The sequence below is a fragment of the Petaurus breviceps genome, unplaced genomic scaffold (genome assembly GCF_028583685.1).
Source record: "Petaurus breviceps papuanus isolate PSGF00001 unplaced genomic scaffold, PetGlider_PUasm1.0 355, whole genome shotgun sequence".
Classification (NCBI taxonomy): Eukaryota; Metazoa; Chordata; class Mammalia; order Diprotodontia; family Petauridae; genus Petaurus; species Petaurus breviceps.
The window spans coordinates 721,511-738,910 of NW_027186289.1; the positions used below are offsets into that span (position 1 = coordinate 721,511).

General features: G+C 49.1%; 1 protein-coding gene and 1 long non-coding RNA gene across 2 annotated transcripts; one reads left to right on the plus strand and one right to left on the minus strand.

Annotated features, from left to right (window-relative positions):
- Nucleotides 1-4,565: 4,565 nt before the first annotated feature.
- On the minus strand, nucleotides 4,566-7,663 carry LOC138168259 (uncharacterized). The gene is made up of 2 exons (XR_011170070.1): nucleotides 7,276-7,663; nucleotides 4,566-6,556 (listed from the first exon to the last, which is right to left on the minus strand). It is a non-coding gene; the product is annotated as an uncharacterized lncRNA (long non-coding RNA).
- A 923-nt stretch (nucleotides 7,664-8,586) lies between these two features.
- On the plus strand, nucleotides 8,587-10,091 carry LOC138168260 (zinc finger protein 580-like). The gene is made up of 2 exons (XM_069097310.1): nucleotides 8,587-8,733; nucleotides 9,171-10,091. The coding sequence occupies exon 2, from the start codon at nucleotides 9,221-9,223 to the stop codon at nucleotides 9,698-9,700; it is 480 nt and encodes a 159-aa protein (XP_068953411.1). The 5' UTR covers nucleotides 8,587-8,733; nucleotides 9,171-9,220; the 3' UTR covers nucleotides 9,701-10,091.
- Nucleotides 10,092-17,400: the final 7,309 nt, after the last annotated feature.

The window sequence follows — 17,400 nt, forward strand, 5'->3', positions numbered from 1 at the left end:
GGAGACACTAAAGATATCTTTGCTTCCCCGTGAGCCATCTCTAGACAGACCCATGTGGATATACATAAGCCACACAGGTAAAAGCGCACACACACACACACACACACACACACACACATTCCTTTACAAAGTTCCATCCTGGAGCTCCTTCTTTAATACCTGCTTTTTCACTCAAACAGACCCAAACTTGAGCAATGAATGGGGACCAAGAAAATCCTTGACCTGTCCTTCATGTTGATGAGAGTGATCTTAGACCTGAGAGATCATTCGACTGGAAGAATGGGAGGAAGGGGACATCAAAAGTGTAGAGTGAGCCTGGGAAGCTCATAGAGAGGTCTGGGGGAAGGGAAGAAGGAAATGAGAATTTATTAAAAGCCTACTCTGAACCACATATTGTGTTAAGGACTTTATTCATTACATCTAATTTGATCCTCACTACAACCCTGGGAAATAGGTTTTATTATTAAGTTGAGGAAATTCAGGCAAAGGTTAGGTGACTTGCCCAAGGCCACTTATCTGGGAAGTGCCTGAGGCTGAATTTGAACTCCTATCATCACAACTCTACGTTCAATTTCCTTTCCACTATAACACCTAGCTGCCCTGAGAGGGAAGTGAGATAGATTGGCAGCATCATGGAGAGATGGTGGACGAGTAGCAAGATCTTGAGGTGATGAAATGAATATGAGAAGACATAAATGGTCAAGCTTTTGAAGTCCTGTCAGCTATAAGGAGGATCAGACTTCCGTTTGAGATGCAGAGCGAAAAGCTAGTGGCAATGGCCGAAAAGAGACCCAGTGAGACTTTGTGTAAAGAACTATCCCCGAGTGGATAGGGCTGTCCAGGTGTGGGACCTCTGCTTACACTGGAGGCTTCTGAGCAGACCTTGGAAGACCACTTGTAGAAGATGTTGCACCAGATAGTTCTGAGGACACTTACAACTCTGAAAACTTTTGAAACTGTGAAATCATGGAAAGACAGAGAAATCCTGGGTTGAAGACGGAAATAGAGAATCTTGAACTACACAGGCATGTGAGGTTTTGAGTTACTGAGGGAATGGAAGGAGGAGGAGGAGGGCTCTTCCAAATCCTGAGACAGAGGCATAGATAGAACCTGGATGGAGGGAATGGCATGGGGGAGTCCACGTGAGCATGCCAGGAAAACAGAAAGGACATCGTATGGCAGCATGAGTTGCCTTGGCCACATGTGCTTCCTATGGGTAAGCTTTTCTCCTGTTTTACTTTGTATATGTATGTATCCACTCTTACTTAATACTGATGCTGTGTCTACTCATGAGAGTACCCTGGGTTTGTAAAGGGAATGTTTTACAGAGACCTTTTTCTTTTTTTAACCACGCCATCTCAGTAAATATCAGAGTAAACTCTAAGCAAGTTATAGCTCTTGGCTGACTATTAAAGGGGAACACATTGGTAAGGGCTGCAACGTAAATCTCACCAGAAAACATAGTCATTCACCAGACTGCTAATTAGGCATTTTATTTCACATTGTTTTCTGCACAGTCCAAATGACACCCAGTACAGGTCTGCTGGTAAAAGGCCAGGCTTAGGCGAATCCTCTTTCTGGTGGGCTTCCTCTCCAAGGGCACTGAAATAGATCTGTCATCATCACCCCTGTCGCCATTCAGCTTCAGTCCAGAACCTCTGGACTCCTTGAGCCTATTAGCTGGCCTCTAATCCTGGCTATGTCCATCACCAAAGATTCACAAAGAACAAGCACTAAAGGGGAAAAGAATCTGGGAGCCCAAGCAGGCTCAAGCTTGCATAGGTGAGTCCCCTTATATTATCTAGCTGCCATGTGAGCAGAGAAATCAGCAGGTTAGGTTGGTGGAAATACCTGCCCTCCCCCAAATCAGGGCCACTTGAAACGACTTGAAGATTCAAAGGACGATCCACCAAGCCAGAAACTCTGTCTTCTTTTAAATGACAGAGTTAAAAACTGTCAGGGGCAGCAGGAAGAACAAAGGAGCAGTCAGAGTTTGCCACGTCATGCTGAAGCACAACATCCTTTCAATGCCAGGGCATCACATGACTGAATGTTGGCCCCAAAGTCTCCGCGTGGTCAGTCAGAATTGGGAGGGGAAACTCATGCCATGCTCCAGGGGATAATTCCTACCAGACAGTCCTGAGCTCCCCCTGTATCCACTCAGCGGCGTGTCCCAGCCAGAACTGCAGACTCCTCGCTGGGTCCCTTGTTGTCAGGCTCTACGAGCGCCATCCTTAATTCTGACCAATGCCCCCGTCAGAGTGAAGGGCAATGCTGTTGTGCCTACACCATCTTCAAGAGGGAAGCTGCTCCGAGTGCTGTTCCTAACTTTCGCCTCAGTCTCTCTCAACCTGTCACTGGGAAAGCCTCCAACTTTCTCATCCTTGATCAGGAAAAAACATCAGTCTGCCAATACCTGAATTATTATGGTAGTTGCTCTCTCCTGCTCTCAATCACAATGTACCTCAACGATGCAACAATGTTAATAAACAGCAACCCTTCGATGTACTTTATAAGTAACAGTATACATTACAGCAAAACATTATGGCAAGATGGGGGCCCCCGATTCTGGCATGGCGGAATATCTTGGAGATGGTGACAACAAGAGCTAAGCCACACCTGGGAACTGTGGCTGCCACTCCTACTGTCTTTCAGTGCATGCATATTTTGGTTATCTGACCTTTTCATAATCTGTACCAAAAAACTACCACCATTTACATCCCAATAAAGTGACTTGGTACTGATGGAAAAAAAAAATAAAGAAGTGGCAGCCAGGTGGCACAGTGAGTAAGAGCACCGGCCCCAAAGTCGGGATGACCAGGGATCGAATCTGGGCTCAGATACTTAGCATCCGCCCAGAAACGCTTGGCTGTGCAACCTTGAGCAAGTTACTTAACCCCAATTGCTTTTTTTTTCAATATACTTTTATTTTTAAACAGGTCACAACACTAAGCTCAGTCCCATTCTGCCACTGTACAAGCTACAAATGCTTGCTTAGCAGCTAAGGGGCAATCTTTAGAAGAATATTTGAAAAGTGAATAAAAATCCATATGCCCTCAGGTCTTCAAATATGCTGTCTGCCATCTGGGTAAAGCCTCCAATTGGGTAAAAAAGTAGAAGTGTCATTTTAGAAAGGAAAGAAGGAACCATAACAGATTCCGGTTATGCCAGAGAGATCCTGGATACAACCCACAGTGTTGTTCCATTCTCCTCCCATCTCCTCCAATCACCACCCACACAGATGGGCCCCCTGAAAAAACGAGTTTAGCTTTAAGGCAAGCTATGGGCCTACCAGTACTCAAAAGCACAGTTCACAAGTCCCTATCAATGTGTTTTCTCCCATAGACCAACCAGAAGATAATGAGTTCAAAGCAAAGAAACATTGGCTGGCTCCTTCTTCATAGCTATTCCATCTCATTTGGTAGATACACTTTAAAGGTGTTTTGTCCTTCCTCAGGGCCTTTCCCTTTGAAGCCCTTTTGATTACATTGGCCATTCTATCAGCAAATACATTCTTAGCAGCCCCATGTTGGGCTGTTGGCCAGGGCTGGGCTATATTTAAGCAGATCCCCAAAAACCAGTTGTTCATTTGATTTCTCAGCTCAGATTTTATCTTCCTTTGAGCTTAAAGCTAGAACAAAGGTGGTAAACAGGGAATTAAAATCCCAGGGTAGGAGACGAGATGGTAAAAGGGCATTTTAGTGTTCACCAGGACCAGACAAACCAAAAGGTTCTTTCCTCACAGCCTTGGAAGGTATGCAGTACAAGCGTGATAACTTCCATTTTGCTAACGAACATTTCGTTGTCATCATGGCCACCATCATCATCCTAGCTCTCCTTTCTATAAGCACTTCACATCTATTGTCTAACTTGAGTCTCGTGACAATCCCACAATGTAGATGCTATTATTGGCTTCATTTTACAGGTGAGAAAACTGAGGCTAAAAGAGGTTGACTACCCCATCAGCTAGTTCCTGATCCAAGGCCAGGAATCTTGAAGTTGTTCCAATTGTCCAACTCTGCCCAGCCGATCCTGGGTCATGAAGCTCTAGCTCCAAACCGGAAATCTGGGGTGATCAGGGTGATGGTTGAAGACAGATACAGGATAGGAACTAAAATGGGGATGAGTGCCATAGTGGGTGGCTGGCTACAGAAAGGAAGAACAGAAGGAACAATTGATTGGGTGTGAATGGCTACAAATGGAAGATAGTGGAGAGTCCTAGAGGGTCAGGAGTGCGACCATCAGGACTCAGATTCCTCATTTTATCCCTTCTTTGTCCTCCTAGCAATCAGTTCTTTGGGGGAGGCAAGTAGTCACTAGGAAGCCTGGACTAATTCTGATCTCGTACCAGTGCACCTTGCACCTTTTTGTTTTTAAAGGCACTCAGGATTAAGTGACTTACCCAGGGTCACACAGCTAATAAGTACCTGAGATCAGACAGGAACTCAAGTTCTCCTGATTCCAAGGTCTGTACTCTATCCACTTGACCCCTTAGCTGTCCCCCCCCCCCCTTTAAGAATCAACTTTTCATTAAGATTATAAATTTTAACAAATAATGTGAGCAGTTTTATGCGGTGATATACAATTTCATTTGCACAAAATACAAGGATACAGAGAGGGTAGTGAAGGGGACATATGTCAAACTAGCGATTTTTGGGTGAGGACAGACTATGTTGAGTGTGGCCTGTAAGAAAGGCTGCCCCCAGACCCGCCTTTCTACAACATAAGGTCTTTGAACTGTCACTTCTCTGGACCTCATCTTTAAAATGATATGGCTGGACTAGATAATTTCTAAGTGACCCAACTGATCTCAGCCAGAGTGTATGGCCCTGGCCGACTCTGAACACAGCCCATGGTGCAGCAATGGGAACAGTAAACCAGTGACTTCCAGCAGGGCTCAGAGAGCCCCATGGAGAGCGGAGAGGAGCACTTTAGGGAGAGGAGAGCAGGATCAGAATCGTCCTGGGCTTTCCCTGTCCCAGGCCAGGGCTCTGAGGTGGCCCAGCTGGCATGGTCTCCTCTTGGCGATGGAGTGCTTGGGATCTTTGTTTGTAATATCAGTCTGTAAAATGAATGTGTAAAACCAGTCTGTAAAATCACATTCCCCCTCCCCAGCCTCAGCGCATTAACTCTGCCCCTTCCCCTGCCAGCACTCTGCCAGCAACAACTCATGAGCTGTTTATTTCTGCTTGGAACAATAACAAGCTACACCTATGAATCCCTCACTAAACCTACTATAAACATTTTAGCTTAGGCAAATGTTATCTCCTCTTAGTAAAGGGACCAGCTGAACCCATGAATCCTTGAATGCCCTATTTATAGGTTAACTCCTTAGCCAATAATACACACACTGAGTCTCCTGTTAGCTTTGGTTGCCAACATCCATCTTGTCAAACATGACACTGATGGGAAGCAGACTAGGCACTTCTCAGTCAGCCCTGACCGCTAGTTGACTTAGTGATGTTTCAGGCCTAAAACCACACCTCCAGGTAGCCCCCCCTTGGACTATTTCCCAGTGAATTATGGGCAATACACCTGGGCAGTTGACATTAAAAGTGCATGTTCCTTTAAGCACTGACCACTCCTTAACTCCTCCCTAATCCCACCCTTACTCACTTAGTTAGCATAATTGACATCTAATTAATTGCCTAGACTACTTAAAAACTATGCCTATGTCTTCTTTAAGTTTGCAGGTTCTCTAAGAACTCTTGCCCTCTGTAAAGTGTAACAATAAACTTTTACAATTCTGACTCCAAGTCTGCTTGGGCCTACTGAATTCTTTTCCAGACTGAATTGCAGGCATTCTGGTCTTTGATAAGGATCAGAGTTCCTGTATAACCTATTGCCATCCCCCCATCATTGGGATCCACAGGAATGAGTGCCCATGGATGACAGCAGGGCCTAGTCTCACCCTGGCACGCTGGCCCTGCGGGAGGGCTGTGCCCTGCTCATCTGGGGCGCACCTGGGGGGAGCCTGGACAGGGACCTGAGGGTCCCGGGGAGGGGGCCGGGACGCCAGGTCTGGGGAGCGCATGCGCCCTGTCTGCCCCAGGCCGCTGGACAGTGCGCCCTGGGGCCTCATGGGCAGTGGGTGACTAGCAGTGGCCAGGAAAGGGCCGGAGGGAAAGCGGCACCAGATTGTGGGCGCCTTGCCTTCTGGCGGCCTCAGTTTCCCCCATTTGTAGAATGGGAAGATCCTGCTGCGGCTTCCTCTGAAAATTCCTGCCACATAACCGGGCCCAGCCTTCGCCACCTGAAGCAGGAGGCCGCCGCGTTGACTCAGGGCCTAGCCTCACTTTCCACATCTCGAAAATGGGCTGCATGGTGGAGGAAAGCGCTTTGTGAACTTCATGGGCCAACCACTCGGGAGCCACAGGGTGCTGGACCAAGGTCGGGGGGACCCAAGGGCCCTGGGCACGGATCAGCGTTGGGGTCGTGTTTCCAGCCGGACCCTTCATCGGGAACCCCGAAGTGCTGCCCTGAATGCCTGTGTCCTCACCCGGACCGGAGAGGGCGATGCACTGAGTGCGGCAGGAGAGGCACCGGTGAGAGGAACCTAGAGGAGGAACATCGAGAGGAAGCGGAGGCGGGCTAGAGAGGACCCACCATTTCTCACTCCCCTCCCCACCCAACCACAGAGAGTCCCCTGGAGGAGCGGGCTAGAGCGATCAATCCTTGCGTGGCTGGGAGGGGCCATGAAGACCATAGAGAGGCCCCCTATGGCTAGTGGGAGGACTGGGGAGTCGGCCCCTAGAGGGCACGTGTTGTTATTGTGTGCTGTGTCGCCCCCTGGTGGCCTCTTGTCTGTGATCTCTGTTGGCCCGGCACATGCTGGCGCCCCAGGCTGGATGGAAGGGGGAGGGGAGGAAGTTGTTTTTGTGACCTCTGGTGGGTCCGATTCCCACTCCCCAGGCCTCAGTTTCTCTAGCTCTAAAGTGGGACGTGGAGGTCTCTAAGCACCTTCCAGCTCAGCCTCTGTATTTCCTCCACCCCACCCCCACCGTGAGAGGACCTGGGGCCCAACCTGAAGCTCAGTTTCCCTTTGGGGAGAATGGTGCAAGGAAGGGTGACTCGAGAAGCAGGGCAGCCTGTCCGTGTCAGACCACGCAGCCTTCCTTCTCCTCTCCCTCCTCCTCCTCCCACACTGTGGCCATCAGTTATTGGGGTCAAAAAAGGGGTGGGGTCTCCGCCCAACATGGCCCCCCAGGGAGAGCACCTAGAGAGGAGGGACTGTGGCTCTGAGGAAGCGTGTGCACGTGGGTGTGACTGTGTTACCTGTGTCCAGAAGCGCACGTTAATTCTGTGCTTGTACATCTGCGCTGGGCGTGCTGCTGTGATTGACAGGCACGTGCACGTGGGCACGGGTGGGCGCCTAGAGCCTCCCCGTGGGGTGCCAGAGAAGGCGCGGGCCGAACATGAGGGGGATACCGATCTGAGGAAGGGCAGTGGAAGGAGGAGCCCCTGGTCAGGCTGCAGGCTGGATGAAGCAGGAATGGAGATGGGAGGGGGATGAGACCCTCTTGAGGGGAGAGCCTGAATAGATTGGTCTGGAGATGCTGGCGGTAATGAGAGACATGGAAAGAAGTGAAGGAAATAAAAGAAAAGGGGCCCAAGGAGCACGCTGGGCAGGTCAGCAGATGGAGGCCTTGAGCTGGAACTGAGTGACAAAAATAGAGGGGGAGGGAGATAGAAAGAGTCCAGGGAGAGGATGGATGGAGAGACACAAACCTGGGGGGATGGGCAGGGAGGAAGAGAGGGAGAGTTAGGAGGGGGCAGGAGAGGGAGGGGAAGGAAGGGACAGGAGAGGGCAAGGAGGAGGCAGGAGAGAGAGGGGGGGGTTAGGAGGGGGCGGGAGGGGGGGGGGGGGGGGAGGAGGAGAGGGAAGGAGCTGAAGTCTGGGGAGGGGAGAAGGCTTAGAGAGCTGCTGATGGCAACCCTGGGTGACTGACAGGAAGGGAAAGAGGAGAGAGTCAGAGGAGGAATACTGAGCCGGGGAACAGGGGAAGGGTTGGAAGTTGGGGCCTCGTGAGGAGAAAGACACCATATGGATGGTGGAGGGATGCCTGGAGGGAAAGGGGGCGTCCTCTCCCCGGTGCCAGGCACTGGGTCCCCACTAGAGCCGAAGCAGACGGGGAGGGGCCCTCAGTCTCATTCTACAGAAGAGGAAGCCCAGGCAGAGGTTCAGTGACTTCCTGACTGCGTGCCCCGTGGCGCCCCCCAGCGGCCCTTTCCCCCTCCTGCTCCCGTAGATGCCCCTCCTTGGTGACCCCGCCCTGCCCCACCTCTCCCTGGGTCTCCCCGGGGTCAAGCCTGGGCCTTGGGATGGGAATCTCCGAGCACCCCTTGGCCCAGCCTTGGGCGTGAATAGGGGACCTCAGGATTGGGGGGTTCTTGGCAAGTGGGCGCCACCCTAACTCTCCATGCAGAGAATGGGGCGAGGAGGCGGAGGGGAGCCCACCTAGACCGTGGCCTTCCTGCCTCCCCGCCCCCACCCCCCGCCGGGGGGCCCGAACCCGCGCGGGCGTAGCCTTTCGGAGCCTCATTTCAAGCCGGAGCCTTTTTTAGGGAGCGCCCAGCGTGCCCCCATCCCCTCCCCCGAGCCGCGGAAAGTGGGAGGGGCCAGCGGGAGCGGCTCCAGAGTCCTGCCTGCGCCTGCGCCTGGAGAGGCGGCGCGGGGGCGAGCGGGGACGTGCACGCGCGGGTGCAGGAGCGCCCCTGGGGGCGTGTGCGCGCGTGAGTGGGCGCGGGTGATTGTGACTGTGGGCGTGCACGCGGGGGGGGGCTGTGGGAGCTGTGGGGAGAGGTGCGAGGAGCAGGGAGGGAGGGTCCGAGGGGCGTGGGGCAGAAGCATCTCCTAGTTGCTGGTGCTTGGCTGCGGGCTGCGGGATGGGGACCCCACGACCTTGGGAGAAATAAGGGGCGCGTGCCCCTCATCCCCGGATCTTGGGGTGCTCCAAGAGGAAGGGGGCGCACGGCTCCTCGTGGGGATGGAGACCCTGGGAGAGGGCATGAGCTTCCCGTCAGCACCGGCTCTGGCCACAGCAGTGGGGCAGGGGGGATCTGGGGGCGACGTGGGGGCCTGCAGAAGCTCGGAGGAGAAGGCTCAGGACAGGGCTGTGCCCGCAGTGTTCCGGGTGACAGCCTGAGATTCTTCCCCACCTTTCCTTCAGTCTCCAGCCGCACCTCCTGCCCTCTGCCTGCGAGCCTCTCCTGGGACACCATGGACCCCTGTCCGCCTGGGGCACCTCCCTCCCCCGAGAGGTGCCCGGGCTCCCCTTCCTCCCCAGGATCCCTGGCTCCCCAGCCACCCCCAAGGCTAGGCCGCCACCTGCTGATCGACGGCAATGGTGTCCCGTATATGTATACAGTTCGTCTGGACGAAGAGAAGCCACCGAGGGAGCTGGAGGCCCCCCAAGGGGAGGCCGCAGGTGGCATGGGGGCCCCAGGCCCGGGCTACCGCTGCCCAGAATGCTTCCAGGTCTTTAAGAGCCCCCTTTACTTGAAGCGGCATGGGATCTCACACTCGGACCTTCGACCCTATGTCTGTGGGGTATGCGCCAAGACCTTCAAACGGTCCAGCAGCCTGTGCCAACACCGCCTCACCCATCGGGCCAGGGGCAGTCGTGCCCACGCTTGCCCCCTCTGCCCCCGCCGCTTTCTGGATGCCCGAGAGCTGGCGCAGCACATCCGTGGACATTAAAGTAGAAACCCCACCTCACGTGTCAGATAAGGAGAGAGAGCCCTTTATCAGAGCTCCCTCTGTCCACCCCAGCCTCAGAACAACCTCAAGGGGTCTTGGAGGCTAACCCTGCTTGGCCACTCTCTTGTCTTAATGACTTTGGACAAGTTGGTGCTCTGCCCTGGGTCTCAAGGTTATCTGTCTGGAAAATGGGGGCACCTGATTCCAGCCCTTTCTGTCTCTCCCCAATACTGAGAAGGCAAAGAGGCAGACCAAAGGTACTTTGAAAGAACAGATCAACTACATGGAGGAACCATTTGTTACCGGGGCCTTATGCCTCTATGTCTCCCCCTGCCCTACCCCCACTGTGCCTGGCACACCATAGGTGCTGAATAAAGACTTGTTGAATTGATTGTGGTTACTTCCTGGGACTGGGCACCCAAAGGGCTCTTTGAATCTGAGCATGGCATCTGTCTTCTGTATGATCTTGGTCAGGTCCCTCCTGTGCCCTGGGCCTTGGTTTTCCCATCTGTAAAATAAAGGAATTGGGTTAGGTCATCTGAAGGGAGCTGTGGAGCACCCAGCAAGTCCCTGTCCTTGTCCGGGTCTCAGTTTCCTCTTCAGCAAAGTGGAGGGCTTGAGCTTTACTAGATAATGCATGGGAGCTGAGGCACCTTCTCTCAAGTTGCTTCCTGTTCTTGGTCTCTCCCAACGTTTAGGCCCTGCTTCCCCCAGCATCCCCTGCCCTTGCCTCCTGTTGCAGTATGGAAACCACAATTGGCCATTTTGACTGTGTGCCTCCATCTGTCCTTAAAGCCCTTGCCTGCTGTTGGGCTGCCCTTCATACCCCTCATCAAACCCCAAACCATCCTCTTCTGCACATCTTTGCCTGCCGCTGGATGTGGCCTGTGCTTGTGCCTAGATCCCCCTCGTGCAGGGCTCGGGAAGCATTTACTCACGTGGATATAGTTCTAATATGAATTCCTATACTAGTGTCTCATCACAACCTGGCAGCCCAAGTATTCTTCCTGATGGACTCTTGCTACTGTCCCCACAAGAGCTATCTCCAAAGCTTTTCTTCCTTTTCCTCATCCTGTACCGCAGAGCCCTCTACATCATGCTCCCTTGTCTCCTTTGTGGAGGAGGCAGCCAGGCTCTCTCTGAGAGCTTGTCCTTGCAATCATCCCCTCTCATCTGCCTGCAAACATGCCCAGGTCTCCCCATCCTTAGAAATCTTGGCTTGATCCTGCCTCCCTCCTCCCACATCAAACAAAATGTATTAATTGCTTACTGTGGGTCAGATACTATAGTAGAGCATAGGGATCTCCCCACCCACCCAAAGAGATTCCTACTTTGGAGGAGCTTACCTTATATCAGGGTAGTCAATGTGTGTGTGTGGTAACAAGTGGGAGGGGGACTAGCAGTCAGGGGATGGCAGTAAATGCGAATCAGGAAAGGCATGGGAGGGTTCAGCTGTGTCTTCAAGGAAGTAAGAGGAAAAGCTGAGGACGAGTGAATTTCAAGCATAGAGGGTGGACAGTGCCAAGACATGGAGAGAGGAGATGGAGGGCCTTGGGTGAGGAACCATCACATTGATCCACATGGATTTACCAAATACTATCTCTGGGTCAGCACCATGCTGTAGCAGCAAGCACCCCAAGCGTCCCCAGGGTTGCTGCCAACACAGGTTCTTGGATCTGCTTTGATACAGGAAAGCAACTCAAAATGGGTTAACAAGCTTACTTTAATCAGTCAAACATATGTTTACCTCGTTCAGGGGAAAAAGGTCAGCACCCCAAACTTCAAAGTATACAGGCAGAATTATCAAGACAGAAACAGATCAAGTAGACAGCTTTCCAAACTGTTCAGCCATTACATCCATACCAAATCACCATCTGGGTTTTTCAAAGCCGGGGGGCTCTGGACAACGGCTTCCCAGAATCCATAACAAATCACAGAACACTTCTCAAAGTGAGCCCCAAAACAAAGCCTCACATCAGGGCTTATATAGCCTTCTCCTGGCTCAGAGATTGTAACAACCTTTTGGACCCACTGACCAATCAAAAAGTATCAACTGAAAAACAAGCCTCCCAGGATCCAGGTGCACTTTAGTCTAGGGGCAGGGAAGATCTTTAAAATTTACATTCCCATTACACATGCTAAGCACCAATTCTGAGGGGTCTGAAGCACAGAGTGAGAGGTGTGGAACAGCCACCTCATCTCTCAAACCACCCACTTTCTCTTCCTAATGTCCTCATTTCTGTTGAGGACACCTCCAGCCTTCTGGTGACCCAAGTTTGCAACTTTGCAGCCATCCTTGACTCACTGGCCCCCTCCTCCAGGAGCAACTGCACAACATCCCTCATGCCTGTCACCTGCTGTACTGACACCTCCATCTTCAAGTCCTCATCACTTTTTCCTGGTCTTTTGCTTCCAGTCTCTCCACTGTCCAGCACATCTTCCATCCAACTCATTGTCCAATGGATCCATGTAGCTCTTCTCTCAGTAATGCTGCTCCTAACCTGTCTAAGCCTGCCAAGCTCTCTTGTCCACATCCTTCCTAGAGATCATAGCAAAGGTCCACCCAATGTACCCAGCAAATTGTCTTTACGCCCATTTATCTCAAGGAAATTAGTGGAGCATCTGGGCTATTCATTGGTCGTTCCTTTGGCCAGCTCATGGTCTTTCCCAGTCCTGAGATCCTTCACTTGTCTTTGCTAGACTGCCTTATTGGTCACGTACTGCAGCCCACTCGGGACCAGAATGCATATCTCCATCTCTTTCTATGGGATACTAATTTTCAATTTTTGGAGACTTTCCAGGGCTTGCCTAGCTATACAACAATGATGGAATACTGTTCTTTTAAAAATGGATGTATATGGGGCGGCCAGGTGTCGCAGTGAGTAAGAGCACCTGCCCCAGGGTCGGGAGACCTGGAATTGGTTCCATCCTCAGATACTAAACACCCACACAAAATAACTGGCTGTGTAATGAGCAAGTTACTTAACCCCAATTGCTTGAAAAAAAAATATGTGTGTGTGTGTGTGTGTGAGGGCGGGGAGGGTGAGAGAATGGGCTTTTGTTTTAGGGAGAAATTTGGGGTTTCAAGGAACTTTGCAATGTCCCAGAGAAAATTCAACTTGCTCCATTCCTCTTGTTTGCTTCTTGACCTAATTTGCTCTGCATGTGTGTGTGGTGGGGGGGGGGGCGGGAGAGGAGATCGATCTATGCCTCCTTCAAGTCCCAGCTAAAATCCTGCTTTCTACAAGAAGTCATTCATGTTCTCCCTAATTCTAGTGCCTTCTCTGAGATTATCTTCCATTTATCTTGGGCAGGTTCTTTGCATGTTCTTTGCATGTTATCTCCCTCATTGCACTTTGAGAATAGAAACTGTCTTTTGCCTTTCTTTGTGCCCTTACTACTTAATACACATGGTAGGCATTTAATAAATGGGCACCGAGGTGGCACAGGAGTCAAGAGGACTCATCTTCCAGAATTCAAACCTAGCTTCAGCCATGTACTAGCTGTGTCATTTTGGGCAAGTCACTTCACCCTATTTGCCTCAGTTTCCTCATCTGCAAAATGAGCCAAGAAAGGAAATGTTAAACCACTCTGACATCTTTGCCAAGAAAACCCCAAATGGTGCCATGGAGAGTGGAACAAAACTGAATGATAACAACAAATGCTTGTTGACTGACCCTCCAACTGCATATCCCAATCTGGCCAATTGGCTTTGTTCACTGGGTAGAAGATCAGGCCAAACTCTTGTTTAGAGGGTATGCATGTTGTCCAGGAGACTCTGAAATTCCAGGGTCTGGTGCAACTCACACAACACAATTTGCAAGCAGGAGTATCTGGAGAAGCCCACTATCCCCAGACAATCCCCTTCCAATGTGGACTCCAAACTATTCCTCTTCCATTACCATGTAAAACACCTTTGGAGAGCGTATGTTTACCTGTTTTATGCCTTGCATGTTAGTGAGGATCAGAGGCCTTTGAACAAAGTTCTCCCTGTTGTGTCTTTCTGGAAATCTTTATGATTTTGACATGGTCATGGGATACACTTGTTAGAGGAGAACATTTAAGGGCATCTTTCACTGGAATAGCCAAATAGTTGTTTTTTATTTTGCAGTCAACGATGAGCAAAGAGGAAAGTTGTATTCTCCATATCTTTCTGTCAGCTGTGTGATGGTCAAGTTGTAGTCTCCTGTGGAATATCATTTGTCCCAATTTTCCTGTTACTTTTGAACATTCACAATCGTCTGCCTGCTATCCTCATAAAGAAAAAATTAATCTAAATGGGAAAGGAGGTGTGGAGGTTGTTAATTATTCTTTTGTTGTGAATAAAGCCTAGAACTGTTTTTACATTTTGGTGTGTTCCCCTTCTTCTGATGCCTTGTGAATTGATTCCTCAACCTCCCTCCCAACTTCTTCTGCTTCAGCCCAGATCTCTCTTCTCACTTGGTCTCATTCAGTTGCTTTGCCCATCTTTGTTCTGGGTTGTTCCTGTTTCTTCTAGCAGCATATCTGTGACAGTCCAATCAGAGTCCAAAGGTGGTGACTCCATTGTTCTTGATGGTGACATGATGACAATAATTTGCAGAGTTTTAAGGAAAATCTCCCATCGGTTCCTTGTCACCCTACCTATTTCAATTGTAATTGTCCTTGGAATGATTGATCACAAATGACCTTCCAGCTCCTATCTTTGTCCCATTACCCTGGCTGCTCCCCAGGCTGGAAATGCGTTCCTTCTGCCTCTTGGCATGTCTGGTTTCTTTCAAAATTCATCTCATACATGAAGCTCTTCCTACTGAAACCAAGCTTCTCATGTTGGCCGTCCCCAAACTACCTTGCATCCATTTTGCGTGTGCATGCCTGTATGCTTCGTGTATAGTGTATACTTTGGGTACAAATTCCCTGTGCCTTCAGGACAGGAGTTGTTGCTTTTTTTAATCTTTGAATTGCCATTGCTTAGCACAATTCCAGGGACATAGTAGATTTTAATAAATTCCCGTTGATTGATTGGATCTCTAGTCTAGCTTTTTAAAAACTAGTTTTACTCGTATGCACAAAAGATTCAAAGCAGCTCTTTTTGTGGTGGCAAAATTGGAAATCAAGGGGATGCCCATCCATTGGGGAATGGCTAAACAAGTTGTGGTATATGAATGTAATGGAATACTGCTGTGCTATAAGAAATGAGGAGCAGACGGACTTCATACTTACCCGGAGAGACTTAGATAAACTGATGCTGAGTGAGGGGAGCAGAGCCAGGAGAACATTGTATAGAATCACAGATACATTGTATCTATGACCACTAACTTTGATAACTGAGCTCCTCTCAGTGATACAAGGTTAAAAGGCAACTGAAAAAGACTTCGGATGGAAAGGGATATCCATTTCCAGAGAAAGGACTGCAGAGTCTCCGGATTGAAGCAAACCACTTCTCTCTCTTTTGATTTTGTTTTGTTCCTTCTTTCTCGTTGTTCGCTCCATTGGTTAAAAATACTTCTTTACAATCTGACTAATGTTTAATGTAAAAGTATTTGTAGAACCTGTATTGGATTGCATGATGCCATGGGGGGGGAGGGGGGAAAGGGATTGTGAAACTGAATGTTGTAAACTAAAAACAAATAAATGTTTTAAAAACAAACTAATTTTACCTTACATAGGTCTGACTATGGCACACTCCCCTGCTGAAAAATCTTCAGTGACTCCTTCTGACTTTCGGAATGAAATATTAAACCCTCTGTTTGATATTAAAAGGCCTTTATTGTTTGACCCTGGATAACATTTTTATTTTTTTTTTGTCACGATTCCCCTTTACACTCCATGGTCCATCCAAAACTTCCTTCACTTTTAATGGAGCAATTTCTTGTTGTTTTTCAGCCTTATTTGACTTTTTATGACCTCACTTTGGGTTTTCTTGGCCAAGATACTGGAGTGGTTTGCCATTTCCTTGTCCAGCTCATTTTACAGATGAGAAAACTGAGGCAAACAACGTGAAGTGACTTACCCAGGGTGACCTAGCTAATGTCTAAGGCTGGATTTGAACTCAGTGGGATATCTTCATGACGCCAGGCCTTGTGCTCTATTCACTGCGCCACCTAGTTGCCATTGTGAGGCAGTACTGCTTCTAATGGTCCCCCAGCCTCTGCAGTAAGATTTTTTTAAAAACAATGTTATAGTCTTAATCAGTGTTGCCTTTGGCTTTCCTATCTCTCTTTTTACCAGATGAGTCAGGATTAATTGTTTAACTAAGTTGCTTTTTCAGCTCTTTTGGTCTCGGTTATTGATTAATTTGTAATTGATTTGCATCAGTTAACCTTCTCTATGAAACTGGAAATCGCCCAACATTCAACTGCAGAGAACTCAACTGATGGACTGGTCATATTCAGCTGCCAAACAGACATTTGTCTAAAAGACTTTTATGGACTGCTCACATAAGGCAAGTGCTCACACAGAGGTCAGGAGGAGTGATATAAGAACACTCTCGAGGTCTGTCTGAAGAGCTTTGGAATCTATTGTGAGACATGGGAGTCGCTGGCAAAGGACTGGTCAGCATGGCACACCCACATCAGAGAAGGTGCTGTGCTCTATGGGCAAAGCAGAATTGCAGTAGCTCAGAAGAAATTTGAGATGCCCCAATTTAGAGACATCTGCCCTCCAAATGCTCATGTGTCCTATTTGTGTCTGACCTGCTGCAGAGCCTTCTGCATTTGTATTGGTCTGATCAGCCACAGCTGGACACACTGCGATGCCAATATAGTGATGTCAGTCTGGTCCTCTTTGAGGATGAAGGACAGCAATCCCCACCCAGCTTTTAGTCTCCTAATGTGTGTATGGGTCAGTTGGGCCTTGCTGACCTTGAAGCTGATTTTCCATGGTAATGTTTGGATTGTGGTTCTCTCGGGCAGTGTGGGGGCATAATTTTCTTATTCTTTTATTTTAGAACTATTCATGACAAATAGTTGAGAAGCTTATTTATAGTTTACAATTCTTTGTCCTTAGGGTGGCTCAGTGAATAGAGCACTGGCCCTGGAGTCAGGAGCACCTGAGTGCAAATCCGGCCTCAGACACTTAACACAAAAACTAGCCGTGTGACCTTGGGCAAGTCACAACCCCAACTGCCCTCCAAAAAGCAAAAAAAAAAAAAAAAACCCCAACAAAACCACACACACACAAAACAAAAAAAGAAACCATACATTTCTTTGTCCTCTCTAGTTCATTATTCCTGCTAATTTTTTCCACCATTTTCACTTATCTCTACCTTTGCATTGAAGTCATTGGGTATCAGAGGCCAATCCTGTGGCCTCTTCTCCCTCCTATTAAACTCTATCCAATCTTTAGAATAGCTCCAATTATAAACTAGCTTGACATGCTACAGATGGTTTCTAAGGCATGACTGAGTTTCAGCCAATCCAAAGATGATTCCTTGTAACACTGGAAATTCCAAGGGTTTTTGCACTTAGGCTAAAGTCTATGATTGATGAACTGAGTAAAGAAGGAAGCATTTATTTAACACTTATGTGCAAATCACTGTGCTAAGCACTGGAAATACAAATTGAAAAGACAGTCTTGCCTCTTGACTCTCCAGAGCTCCCACTCTAATTGGAGAGACAACACATATAGGTTTTCATGCAAGATGGATGGAAAGTCTCATGGTCTTGGGGGGGGCAGCAGCAAAGTAAATGAGCATGCTTCTTCACAGCCATTTCCACTGA